Raw genomic sequence first — 14,009 nt, forward strand, 5'->3', positions numbered from 1 at the left:
CGCAGACCCGTTTTATTGGGTTGCCAATTGGCAGAGTAAAATGCATATCAATCTCTGGCTTTTCGACTCTAGCATACCTGGAAAACAAACACAGAAACAGACTAAATGCTCAGCATGACCTCAGAATGGCACTTTCAAAAACCAAACCTAGAATAGATCAGCTGGTTGATATCTTCAACCAGCCACATACATATCGTTAAATTCAAGTCAGCATTATTTAAAAAAATGTTGGTGTCGGTACTGAGGGATGATGGGAGGGGATAAGAACATGATTTGAGAAAGGGGTGAGACACAGAAAGACAATAGAGACCTTTCCTGTTTTTGCTTACTTCTATAATAGAATGAATATACTTCATGTACATTTAAATTCATGGTTTGTTCCGTCTTTTGTCCACAGTTTAAAAATGTAGATGTCACAATGATTCATGGTGTATTTTTGTAAATTTGGGTCCCGGGGGGGCACCAAATTCTCTTTTGGGTCTTGAGCTGAAAAAGTTTGGGAACCACTGGTGTAGAGTATATAAATTATGTATATGATTGTCTCTGCTGGTGGGCTGCCTGTAAAGTCGAGGGCACTTTCTCACATGCACACACACACACACACACACACACACACACACACACACACACACACACACACACCACACACCACAAACACACAACACACACACACACACACACACACACACACACACACACACACTTAAAGGCTATAATTTATCTAAGGGGATCAAAAAAATCAAAAAAAAGCACAAACACCTCAAAATATAGATTCTTAAGCTTTTTCTCTGCGGTCTGTATTTCAGTAAACTTCCCAGCAATCACTGCAGAAGCAATTTGCCCAAACTCTCAAACCACTGGAGACTTCTGGAGGTCATCATAATGTTTTTTTGACTCAGGTGTCTCAGAAAAAAGCACAAACTACAACCCTGTGACATCACTCATATCTGGATATCACCAATCAAAGTGTGTGTGTGCGTGTGTGTGTATGTGTGTGTTGGGGGGGGTGTTTCTTAAAACAGGCCCGAGAACAGCATCTAGAGGCCACCGGGTACACCTGCTCTCAAGAGGAGACAAACCTCGCCAGCAGCTGGTTAAACAACACACACACACGCAAAAACCTCCAGCTTCTTATTTATAACCTCGCCCACACAGCAGAGAAGAAGCAGCCACACAGACAGACAGACAGTAACAGCTGGTTACTGGAATGAAGCCAAAGAGTTCAGGTCACACAGGAGGAACACTGAACATTAGGCCCAACACAGAGCAGTTTATGGCTTTAATAATGATAATGAGAAATATCCACCACAAGTTTCCAAAGTGATGTACTAAAATGTATGGGGAGGGTTACGGACATATTCAATTTAACTATTTGTATATTACATTTTGAGTTTAAAAGAAGCAAACCAATTCTTCATATTTGTAAAGCTAAAACAAACATTCTTCATTTTGACACAGTTTTTTCAACTTTTTCTCACTATTTGTTACATGACTAGTTGTCTCTTTCATTTTAAAGTGATTATGATATCTATGTAGGAAACAACTCTGTCAAAAATGAATTGAAAATACAAATTACTGGTCCTGATTGTAGTTAAATGAGTTAATAGTTTCTAAATTGAGTGTTGCAAGTCTGTTTTTACAAATCATCATGTCCTTATTCATCTCAAACCAAAATTGGGTTCATGACATAAAGTGTTTTGGCATAATTAAAGAGAGAAAAAAAACAGTGTAATGATCGAATTAATCACGCAATTGTGTCTAATATAATAAAACCTCACATAGAGTCGATGGCTTTTTCCCAAACCTCTCATTAAGTAACAAAACTGTCCAAGTGAAATAACACCAGATGAAATTATGAGTATCAAATATCCACCCTTTATAAAGGAGTCAGATTTTCAATCTCTCTAATTTTGATTCAGACAAGTGACCCTTGAGCATGCTGTGTTGCGTGTGTTTGTGTGTGTGTGTGTGTGTGTGTGTGTGTGTGGGTGTCATCACATCATCAGTCTTACATTTATGTAACTGACTGGTTGCAGAGCAAATAGCTTGGAAGATTAACACCTACTTGTTGGTTTATGATTAAAAGGATATCTGCATGGATTAATTCATCCTCTGTTGGAGTAAAACGCAATCCTTTGGGTGCTGATGTGTGTTTAAAAACAGGATAAACTGCAAATTAACCATTATTAAGATACCCTTTGGCATACAGACTCATTGATGATACAGTGTAACAAAGTTTTGTGACATGATAACCTTTGGCTGTGCAGCACCATATTATGTTATCGGATTGAAACTATATACAGTATATTGATCACAATACATTTTAAAATCAAATAGTTGATCCAGAAGCTGAGCTCAGTGATAGAAGATAGCCCTTACTCATGATCAGGCTAGATATGGGCGCTCCAGCAATAACATACTTCAGTACATGTATAATGGAGGCTTGTGCAGCTTCAGTTTCAGTGCTGTGTAAAAAATAAATACTACAGTATGCCTCTTTTTTTGTTATGTGTGAATATTTACGCCCAGCACTGGGATTTTTACAACTAAAGTTCATAAAAACTGGGGCGTCCTCTAGCTCACCCAGTAAGAGCGTTCGCCCCATGTTGGCTACATCCTGCACCGGATCGGGTTTGGATTCGACCTTTGCTACGTGTCATCACCCCATCTCACCACCCCTGTCATGTCTATCAACTGTCAGTCTAATAAAGGGAAGCCCCCAAAAAAAAACTAAAGAAAAAAAAAAAAAATCCTGTAGACTACGCAGAGAAGACAACACATCAACCAAACTATGATTTGTAACTTCAAATCGGTTTTGTTCTGCAATAAAATCTTAATTAGTGCAACTCACAAAAGACAAAGTGTTGGGTCAGCTTGACACTATAATGCGAAGTCAATTAGTCACTGTGCCAACTTTACACACAAATAAGGTTTAATTCAGCAACTTTATCTGTCGTTTAGCGTTTTAGGTTTAAATCCCTTTCATAATGTCATAGCCAACCACTATAAGTGGATAATTGACTAATAATGATTAATGAATGAGCGAGCTCTCTACCTTGCGTCACGTTCCTCATGTCCAGACTGTGTTTCGCCCACAGCAGGAACACGCTGCTGCAGCGCAATCAGCTACCGAAGGTTTCAAGCTGCGTCTGTGTGTCCACCTGGAGGTGTGGAGGGTGTCCTCTCAAGCCCTGTTGTATGGGTGGGCAGTGCAGCGTTCTCCTGGTGCCGATGAGTCTCTCCAGTGTCTGATTCCACCTGGCAGCGGGGAGCGGAAATCAATGGGCGCTGAGTGAGTGCAAGTCAATGTGCAGCAGTGAATGAAACCAGAATGGGAGAAAAGGCATTTCTGGAATATTGAGCACCACGTTCACTTGATCATTCTACTCACTCACTCACTCACTCACTCACTCACTCAACCAAATGTAACGTTGCACGACACGTTTACCTAGATGAACTGAAAGGGATATTTTTATTTACCAAAATTGTGTGTGCTCGATATGAATATTGGTCCTGAATTCACCACCTGATGCTTTATTCTCTTCCTGCCGTGTCAAATTAAACCATATTTATAGCACACAAAAGGAGGATGACATATTCAGAGAAAATAAACAAGGAGAGTAGATTGCTATTGATAATTTAAACAATATGGGAAAAGCCAAGTTAAAAACAAAAGATTTGTATGTATTCATAGAGCGGAAACTTTTAAACTCTATATCCCTAAAGTCAGTCAAAAGATATCAGTTTAGATGAATGTCTCATGTGTAACAGCTCGATCTTGAATGTATGTAGCCTAAATGTGGGCTAATTTGATTGTGTGAACATGAGAGACGCCTGAGAAAAACCTCGGCATTGTATTTTTTTCCTCATATGAATGTAATTTGTGTTACTGTAAGGACATGCAGCAGCATCTCACACACACACACACACACACACACACACACACACACACACACACACACACACACACACACACACACACACACACACACACACCGCAGTATGATGATGTCTCACATGCTGCTGCTGCTGTTTACATCACTGCTTCCTTTCTCGTGGGAAGGATGAAAAGCATCTTATTATTATATAAGAGACACAAAGGAAGTTCCTTTGCAAAATGAGATTTTTATCATTTCAACACAATTTGAGAAATGTGGGCAATGACAATGTTCATACAGAGAATTATTATCATGGATACATAATTATAATAATCATAATAATAATAATAATATTAATAATAATAATAATAATACATCAATACATAAAGTAATCACTGGGTTTAATGTAACAGTCTCAGATTTACAGGGTTTTTAATTCCCACTCTTCTTCTTATGTGATGACATAATAATTAAATATTGATATTGTTTGATAAACCACATAGACGAAGTTAGGTTGGTGATTACATGATGAGCCTTTTCCCCGGCATAAGATGATGATGATTATGATGATCATCCCCTTGACAACTCCTTACAGGAGGGTTTTGGTTATCCTGCATGACAAACAGTATATGTAATGCACTGATGACACTTTGCTTAATAATTGGATTTCCCAGCATCAACAGATAACTTGCTTTTCATGCCAGAAGTTTTGGCCAAGGTTCATTTCATAACATTGTTTGAAAATTAATTTCCTGTTTGGGTCAGAGGTTGTAATAACAACAGAGAGCATCCAACATACAGTACATGCAACTCACCAGCAGTCACCAATAGCAATTAAATCATAGTTTATAGGGGAGTTTCAGTCAATTGGATAAACAATACACCAACAATTGGTATATACTTAACTATAAGTGTTCTAAAGAGGAGCATTTGCGTTTTGCTTACTCTAAATGGAGAAAAGGGAGTAGTCTTTTGGTGGGCATGGATGCAGTCCCTTGGTATACCTTTATTCCATCTGAGGTTGGGTTGAAGGGAGCTGGTTCTTCTCAGAGAAGATGTGCTGATGTGGAGAGTCATCCAATAAAGGGGCTTTTCATTCAATCAAATCTGTTTCGATACAATTTACTTTTTTATCCACTAGATGAAGCAATGATCAGTGTGGGACAGTGAATATCTTTGGACCCAAATAAATCCCTACAACATACTCCTTCCTTTCTAAAGTTTATTGAACTTTTTACTACAACACAATGATTCACATACAATACAGCATAGTGATGAGTCTATATATACAGAACTGTGATTCTTCACATAATCATGTTGACGCTACAGTATAGGCATACAGAAATAAATAAAACAAACATTTCTTTGACCGAAATTAGTGTGTGCATTTCTTTTGCATTTTACTATGTCATGGCAAGCTATTTTACTTACAAGATTAACAATATATAGCACATGTATTTTAGATATGTTGAAATAAGACAGTTTGACAGCAGGTGGCAATATAGTACAAATCCCGCCCCTCCTTCGGATTTACTTATTATACTTGAAACATGATGTCAAATAGAGGGTTTGCTTGGACACATACAGTAGGGTCTGACCAGAAAGATTTTTTTTATTTCAGATGTTATTTGCTAGAATTACACTATGTATAAAATGTTATTTCTGTAGATTTATCATCCCATTTATCTGCTAAGCCTCAAAGAATACCCGCTGACCTGATTTTTCATCAGCACTCACATGAGGAAGACAGTGGTGATGGCTCATGGCGGCTGTGATTGTGAATGTGAAGCCCTGAGATGTTGTTTATGAGCATAGAGCATGAAACAGAGCGGTGCTGTCATAAATTAGGCTGTTAGGTATTGGACAATTTAAATACTCAGGTCCTATTTGGGCTAAATAATCCAGTTATGCCATGTAATACACTAAACTTAGCATAGAGAAATGTTTTTCAATGTTAAATTGATTTTGTTATTTAAAAGCTGTTTGGTGTAAAGCATGTTTCCTTTAAGAGCGACACACTTCTGCTCTTATCTGTCCTTTAATTCAGTGACTCAGCTCAGTCCAAACACATCCATATGTTTGCCACCCATCGGAGACATGTTGCAATCTTCTATCCTGATTGGCTGGTCAGGATTTCTGACAGAAGAATAACAGCACGCTTTGACAACAAGCTACAAACAACAAGAAACGGTCTGTCCATCCCAGACTGGTGGCTGCTCAGCTGGGGGCTCGCTTGTAGACACTCCCTAATCATCAGACTGTTGATGGGTCTGTTTAAAAAGCTGTTGAATCACTAAAAATACATCCATATAGTCTAAAAAGTGTTTAGACAATACATTGTCTGACTTTACATTAGGAGACAAAGGATGCACACATTACAATTTCAGCCTTACTAGGTACCAAATAGGACAATGCATCAAGCACCAGAAAGTTTAGGGAAATATTTGAAAATCAATGTAGTATACCTTAATCTCACCTTACGTGGTAAACCCAAACTTTCTGGTCCTGCACTAGAATATTTTTGCAAGCACGCTTTCAGCCCAGCCCTGATTCTCTGTTGTGTTGGACGACAAATCTGTGTATGAATGAACTTCAGAAGAATATAACTACTGCTCTGATAAGAGCTTTTAAATCTACTTACAGCTAATGATGTACTAAAGTTGCATTTTTCTCTAGAAACTTTAAGATCAGCTCTTATTCAACATCTAAGAGGATGTTAGTATAGTGTAATAGGTGTATAATGAGTAGCTCTAGAGGTAGTACTTACAAATGTATGCACACGTGTTAGTTTGATCATGAGAAGTCAGCTCTTGTTAAGGCTCGATATGAAGACTCACAAGGTGTCGGCGCAATGCAGGGTGGGATCCACAATAAATGGAAGTGGGTAATATTACCTGAAATATACAATGGCATCATACAGCTGCAACATCACAGTATCAAAGCAATAACAAAAGGTTTCCTTGACACAGACTGGGTTTCCCTGACACGTTTTTCCTTATGTCTACTTGTGATGTGTTTTTGTTGTTTTTCCTCTGTTCGAGCCACATTAACACAACAGACCAGTTTTACTTTAAAATAGGATCGGAAAATCTCTCTCTTTCTCTTTCTCTTTTTCTCTTTTTCTCTCCCTCTCTCTCTCTCTCTCTCTCTCTCTCTGTGTGTGTGACATCTGTCGAAGTCGATCAGACTCTACACTCAAAGCATACCAGCTCCTGACTGGAATCAGGACACATGCAAAGATTTGAAAGCTAACCTGCTAAGCGACATGCATGCAGAGTGTGGGTCTTCTGTTACAAGCTGGCGTTACACACTACACTCTTATTTAAGACAGAGAAAAAGGTCACGTCTGCCTACAGTATGTCATTCACATGTTGCCCATAAGAAGATGTGGAGGCTGGAAATGTTGCTGGTCAAAAACCTCTACTGGAGTATACAGCACTATTATTTACAACATGTGTGTACTAAGTCGTCAGGGATGGAGTAAGTCCCGTTTCAGCTCAACCACCTCAGGAGGTAATCAGCGTCAGTGATATCTGGTGACAAATTGATTGGCCGAGAGATCAATGAGTTGATTAAGTGAAGTTCTGTATTTAAAAAAACGAATTCTGGTCTAATTTACTTCCTCTACTGAATAAACTGGAAGGGACTGGACCCCAAACCTAAGGTAGATAGTGGTCACCAAAGGAGCTGGAGGGGCTTCATCTAGTTTGAAGACTACAGGGCTACAGATCTTCATCATCATCTTCATCAGTGATGCAGTGGAGGGACGGGGGAGACAGGCTGCATGCAGATGGAAGGGGAGGGTCCCTGGACGGGTACAGTGTTTGGTCATCTTCTGGAGAGAGAAAAAAAAAGGAAGTCATCGTTTCGAGAAATACAGAAATACGTTGAATGTTCTATTAGATGTTTCTTATTAAAAGGACCATAGCAATGGCTTTTTCCACCTTATTAATTTCTTTCGGTAAACTGTGAGTTGATATTCCTAATGTACTATAAGAAATTGAAGGACAGACATTTGTCTGAAATGTAAATTAAAATGCAGATGAATCATAGTTAATGTCTATCTGAATGGAAGAAGATTTTAGTGTGTGTGTGTGTGTGTGTGTGTGAATGCGTGGGTGCGTGCGTGCATGTATGTGTGTGTGACTCTGTATACTTTGTTAATTACCATGGCATTAACTTGCGGCGGTCTCCTGCTGAATGATGTAATGCCTGTTTGAATCATCCACCTCGTTGCCACAGTAAACATCACTTCTGATGCAAACATACAAACACAACACTCAGCATCGTGATCCTGTCGTAATTCTATTTACTGTTGTTTTACTGTAAACTTAGTGAAACTGACATCCTCACCTGTTGTCATTGATGTCTCTCGTTTCACTGATACTGTTACCTGCTGGAAATAAAACAATAAATTAATTACCTTGATTGATAAAGATGATCAATATACCTATAATATAATAAGGAGTGTATAAAGAACACTGAGTTCCTGGCAATAAACATTTCAGGTACTCTAACTGATTTGATGCCAAACTCTGTGTACATGTGCATGCATGTATACATGTATGTGAAAATCAGTTTGGATACAGATAAGTGTTGTTATTACCGTTGTCAATGTTGAGTGGGAAGGACTCCAGTATGTCTCCAGTATATCTGCCTGCTCTGTAGCCCAGCGCTGTGGAAACTCTGTGTAAAACATTACAGTGGGAACAGAAAACAAAAACAAACATGAGCACAGCATTAGACAGAACAAGTTAGGGAGACTTGCCTGATCCAGCAATTTGAAAAATCAGAAGGTCCATAGAGTAAAAAGGAACACATTGTTTAAGCAATACGTAATATCAAAGAGAATAGCCTGCCAGCTGTAGGCTATAATGATTGCACATGCTTGGATGAACGACCACTCAGTACCAAAACCACAGGATGCTCTGTTTTTTGAAGACTAGTGCTGACTCTTCCTGAACTCTGTCATCAAACATATGTCACAGACCTTACTTAGGACATGCAATCTGTGGCCTGAAATGGTAGAAGGAAGGATTTAAACTCACGTGTTACTCTGGACAGAGTTTGGGTTGCAGTTTGAGCTGGCAGCGCTCGGCTGTGTCACGTTGCCCTGGAAGAGGGCGTTGCTGTAGGTATTGGCCTGTTCAGTGGCACGGATGTAAGTGTAGAACGGGTTGGTGGGAGAGCAGACGGGCAGCTGCTTTGGTCTCACTGGCTTAGCTGTCAGGGTGATAATGTGATATAGGATACAATAATAATAAAACTGGATTACATAAGAGACAGAAAGTCAGTCTAAAATTTCTTGCATTTCAGACATTTCATTTAGGAAAATACCAATACAATCCATAAATCAAATGATTAAGCTTAGTGCTATACCAATCTGTGCTGCATGCGGGCGCCTCAGGGCGCTTTTTGCCCTCATGGCATCCTTGATGCGGTCGACCTCCTGCTGGTAGCGGCGGCGGTCCATCATTGCACCCTCCTTGGCATCCCTCAGTGCAGTCTCCAGGGCCTTAACTCTCTCAGCAGTAGACCGAAGACGTTTCTCCAACTTTGGAAGCTCACAACGCAGATCTGCATTGTCACGTACCAGCTGGAAGGGAGAGAGACAGAGGGAGGGGTGAGAAATGACACAGGGTGGGAAAATTGGAATCTAAATTAAAAAAAAATAATCAGTGTGAAGAAAGAAGAGAAAAAAGAGGAAGAGGAAGGAGTGAAAACATGTAGCCAAGTTTGGCACTTACAATTTAAGAAGCTAATTCAGTCCCTGTTTAAAATGCTCCAAGAAGTACAAATACATAAAAAGCCATGCAATTACAGTAATGTGATGCAATATCATTTAGTTAGTCACTTCCATCACACCAGTTACTAATAAAAAGACATTTAGGGCAGAGTTTAGAGGGCACAATTTGCTTACATTATGAGATATTTGTGATTTTTGAATATACTACTTTACTCAAAATTTGTTCAATATAGCAATAAATTAATAAAAATCTGTTATGAACCCACTGAGGTTTGACTCCTGGGTGTACATTTCAGGCAACTAGCAGGCAAATTATCCCAAAGAATTACTTAATCTCTTAAAATTAGAATATCAGTCTCCTGGTCTGAACAATCAAAACTGTGTTTCCATCACTAAAAGTTAAAGTTCCTTTCATCCTCTCTGTGTATTTCTCACCTGTTTGTGAACCTTTGTAAGTTGGTCCAGGTTATTCTCAAGAAAGGAAATCTTCTGCTTCTGGGTGCAAGACCCCCCGCTATCATCAGGCTCCATTTCGGAACTCTGCAGAAAGGATAATTAGGCACAAAGATAAGGAAACAAATAGTAAGCAAGGTGGAGAAAGAGGTTTTGTAGTGTCCAATGGCAGAAAATGCTCGTAACACCTGACAGGGGCTGACAGAAGCCTTTATAAATACAGCAGATTACCTTGAGAATACCTTTCAAACTCACTTTTGAGTAATTGTGGTTTAAAACCTTCCACCTTTTCTGTTATCAATACATGGTCAAATGTGCCAAACAAGCCCCTTTTAGAACAGCTATTCACCCAGTATTTAGCATAGTGACATAATAACTCATTGCAAGGCCTTTCTGTTGGATCTTTAATCCACTATCCAAAAAGTGAATTTCACAATATCAAAAAGTCAAGGGGATTAGAAGAATGGAGGATATTGTTGGTATTCTCAGGTTTATTAATGGGAATTTAGGTCACAGATTCCTTAACATCATGTCATATTATCATCCTTGAGCTGCTTACTTTTTTAACCCGCGACGTGAGGTCTTGAACGAACAGCTTGCGCAGGTTGTGGAGGGTCTGGAGTTCGCGGGCCTAGACAGACAGATGGAGAGCAGGTTAGGAAAACAATTCTGAATGTACAAGATGTTAGTGAAAGGTAATTCAAAAGAAAAGATAGCAGACTGAGGTAAGCTAAGACTCTGAGGAGTAAGGAAAGAGAGAGAGACAGAGAGACAGCAAGGGACAATGTTTCAAAAGAGACAGAGTCACATAGACATTGGTGTATATTTTACTCACGACAGTCTCCTCCAGACCCTTCAAGTCCTGTTTAGTCTGCTCATGGCGCTCATGCAGGAATCTGACAGAAACAGCAAAACCATCATTACTATTATATTTCTGTGTATCAATGTTTTTTTTGAGTGCCCTCTGCTGGAATTTAAAAGAAGAGACAGTGGACTGTATCAATTCTATACTCAAATGGACCTCAACAATACTTACGAGAGCTCCTCCAGACGCTCACTCTTAGTGTTGTCCTGACTCTTCAGGCGTTCAAAGTCAGCGCGAACATGAGCCAGCTCCAGCTCCAGCTTGGAGTTACGACTGGAGGTGGGAAACAACAGCACACATGTTGGGAAGATAAAAGAGACAAGAAAGAGTTGAATGAACCGCAAACCTGTTTTATCCAACAGAAAATAGTTGGTAAACCTTTGTGTCCGCAGTATGAAAATATTGTATGTCATATTGTAAATAATAAAAATAGCATACAACAATTAATAATGTTAAATTATCACATCTATGGTATCTATGTGTAAATAGAAAGAACTAATTAAGATGGTCACAGACTCAGTGAGCTCGTCAATGATCCTCTGCTTCTCATTGATCTCATCCCGCAGGCGGGCCAGCTGCTGGTGATGGAGGCCACGGTGAGACTCCTGCTGACGAGAAACCTTCTGCAAATGAAAAGAGCAAAAGGCACAACGTCTTCAGAGATGCTGGCTTCAGCAACAACATTTAAGAGTTTCACACAACACCCCTCTGGTCTTGAATGAAACCATGGCAAACAGTTGCCAATTGTAATGTTATTTTGTAAAAAAAGCAGAAAACGGGAACAGCTTTACAGTACAGTGCAAGTCATGCCCATATTTGGCATTGAGGGACTCCAAAAAAAGTAATGGAAAGTAATCAAGTTATGCTGCTTTAATACTGTGGTATTAGATTATGGTACTGACCACATTTTTAAATAGATAATTGTAGTAATTGTATAGGAATACATTTTTAAAGTAACCCTTATAAACCTGCATGTAGCCCCCTACAGGAACTAAAATACAGGCATGAAATGGCACAAAGGAGTTAGATATTTACAATAAGTACTTTACTTGTATTATATTCTGGGTGGAAAGGATGCTTGTGTCACAATTTCAATTAATTTAGTAAAAATCAGTAAATCAGCTTAATAAGGTTTTTGGCTGGGCACTAAAAAAAATGGCCTTTTAACATGTCTTACCTTCACATTTCCATCCTCAGTCTCACCCTTCTCTCCATCCTTTTCCTCAAGCAGGGAGTTATCTGTAAGAAGAAAAAGAGAAAGAAAGCATTCACCACAGAGGAACAGCCTAATAACAATCCAATTTCCTTTTGCTTGAACCTTAATTCTGTATTTAATATTTTGTGTATGTGTACACGTGGTTACCCTGGTCTTGCAGCTTGGCCAGCTCTTCGCTCAGGGAGTCGTGGCTCTCCTCCAGCAGCCTCTTCTTCTGCTCCACGCTCTGCATGTACTCTGTCAGCGAGCGGATCTTAGCTTCATGCTGTACAAACACAAACAAACGCACACACAGGAAATAAAAATAAAAAAAGCCATAAAAACCCATTCACAACAAACTACAATATTTGATTAATTCACGCAGGCTTTCCTCCACTGCATCTCTTCCCCTCCCATCCTGTCCCACGCCCTCCATCCCTCACCTGGGAGATGAGGAGCTGGCATGAGGAGAGCTCCCTCCCGGTTTCCTCCATCTTGCGGTGGCACTCCAGCTGCATGTTCTCCAGCTGGCGGCAGCGCTTCACCATGCTCTTCACCTCTGACTTGATCTTGCTGATGTAGAGGCGAGCCACCGTGAACTCTTCTTCAATCGCACCGCTAATCTCCACCGGCTGAGGATTGTAGAAAAGCGGTGATTATTTTCTCTTTCATGCTTTCTTCTCCAGTTGGGACTAACAAGAAACTTAACTCAACTCAACACACTCTATATAGTGTACCTACAGTAAACATACAGTGTATTTAAACCTCTGTTAACACTTAAAGCCAACTCACCAGCTTGATCTCCCCGTTGCCCACGATGGTGCTGAACTCACTGAGGTCCCTCATCAGACCGTTGAGGACGTCAGCGATGCGTTTCCTCTGCTGCCCGCTCACTTCCTGCATACGAGACAACTCTGCCTCCAGCTCCATCAGACTGGCCTGTAGAAGAAAAAGAGAAAATCAGACAGGACCAGGGAAGCACAACCAGTTTCCAACAGAAAGCACGCAGAGACCACATATCACCAGAAAAAGGTTTATGGTACATCTAGATCGAGACACCAGGATACCTATTCATATGTAAAATATATAAAAGTAAGCCCAAATAGGACAGAGGCACTGTTGCAGTTTCAAGCTTTCAGTTTTAGTAATAAATATCTATATATTTATCTTATATAATATCTATCTTAATTATCATTAAGGCTTTCATATGAGGATGGATTTCATTTCAAATGATTAGGTTGCTAGCTTCACCTATAGGTCCTTTAAAAGTGATTGCAGAATTATAAGGTGTTATAGCAGTTAAGCCACATGAATAAGAAATTGAAAACCCTCTGAGAAACAGTACAGCATTGCAAAAATCCATTTATTTTTTCAGTCCTCTACAGCTAAGCCTCATGTAAAAAAGTCTCTAACACTTCTCCTCCAGTACTTGACTGTCATGTAATTCCTGCTGTATTTTCCGCTCACTGCTACAGGTGCTTGTCTCTTGCAGCAAGGAAGCAAGCATCGTCCTGTTTCAACTCCTGTCTCTGATTTTAGCTCTCCGTCAGTCACTCTCACAACGTACCATTTTCTGGGACAGTTGGTCAGCCAGCAGCTGGTTCTGCAGGCCCTTCTCCTCCACCTCTTGGCTCTTCTGGTCATAGTTGATGGCAAGCTCCTCCAGAGCCTGCAGCACCTCCTTCACCTCAGCCTTGGCGCAGTCGCTCTCCACCTGAAGCCTGCCGAGTTCAGCCTGGACCTTGTCCCCATCGCCCTTGGATGAGGCTAGGAGCTGGATGAAACGTTTCAATGCTGACGCTTTGTTTCAAAAGTGCTCTAAGCAATATCACGCATGTTTTAGGCTACAACATTTGTTGTCACATGCAGCAA

At 40.0% G+C, this 14,009-nt stretch overlaps 1 protein-coding gene across 9 annotated transcripts in view; it reads right to left on the minus strand.

The window, feature by feature from the left end:
• Positions 1-5,086: 5,086 nt before the first annotated feature.
• The window catches only part of kif5aa (kinesin family member 5A, a), a 19,940-nt gene continuing 11,017 nt past the window's right edge, over positions 5,087-14,009 (minus strand). Inside the window, exons 14-29 of one of the 9 annotated variants that reach the window (XM_032521088.1) lie at positions 13,705-13,911; positions 12,930-13,076; positions 12,581-12,769; positions 12,306-12,423; positions 12,120-12,181; positions 11,459-11,565; positions 11,114-11,215; positions 10,913-10,973; positions 10,637-10,708; positions 10,060-10,164; positions 9,258-9,534; positions 8,927-9,101; positions 8,485-8,564; positions 8,232-8,271; positions 8,047-8,129; positions 5,087-7,713 (exon numbers count right to left, since the gene is read on the minus strand). In XM_032521088.1, coding sequence (XP_032376979.1) covers positions 8,054-8,129; positions 8,232-8,271; positions 8,485-8,564; positions 8,927-9,101; positions 9,258-9,534; positions 10,060-10,164; positions 10,637-10,708; positions 10,913-10,973; positions 11,114-11,215; positions 11,459-11,565; positions 12,120-12,181; positions 12,306-12,423; positions 12,581-12,769; positions 12,930-13,076; positions 13,705-13,911 — 1,818 coding nt within the window. In that variant the 3' untranslated portion in view covers positions 5,087-7,713; positions 8,047-8,053. Of the gene's footprint in view, positions 7,714-8,046; positions 8,133-8,231; positions 8,275-8,484; positions 8,565-8,926; positions 9,102-9,257; positions 9,535-10,059; positions 10,165-10,636; positions 10,709-10,912; positions 10,974-11,113; positions 11,216-11,458; positions 11,566-12,119; positions 12,182-12,305; positions 12,424-12,580; positions 12,770-12,929; positions 13,077-13,704; positions 13,912-14,009 lie in introns of all 9 variants that reach the window. The other 8 variants (XM_032521086.1, XM_032521084.1, XM_032521087.1 and 5 more) reach the window with 8 other exon arrangements.

Source organism: Etheostoma spectabile, chromosome 7 (assembly GCF_008692095.1).
Source record: "Etheostoma spectabile isolate EspeVRDwgs_2016 chromosome 7, UIUC_Espe_1.0, whole genome shotgun sequence".
Lineage (NCBI taxonomy): Eukaryota > Metazoa > Chordata > Actinopteri > Perciformes > Percidae > Etheostoma > Etheostoma spectabile.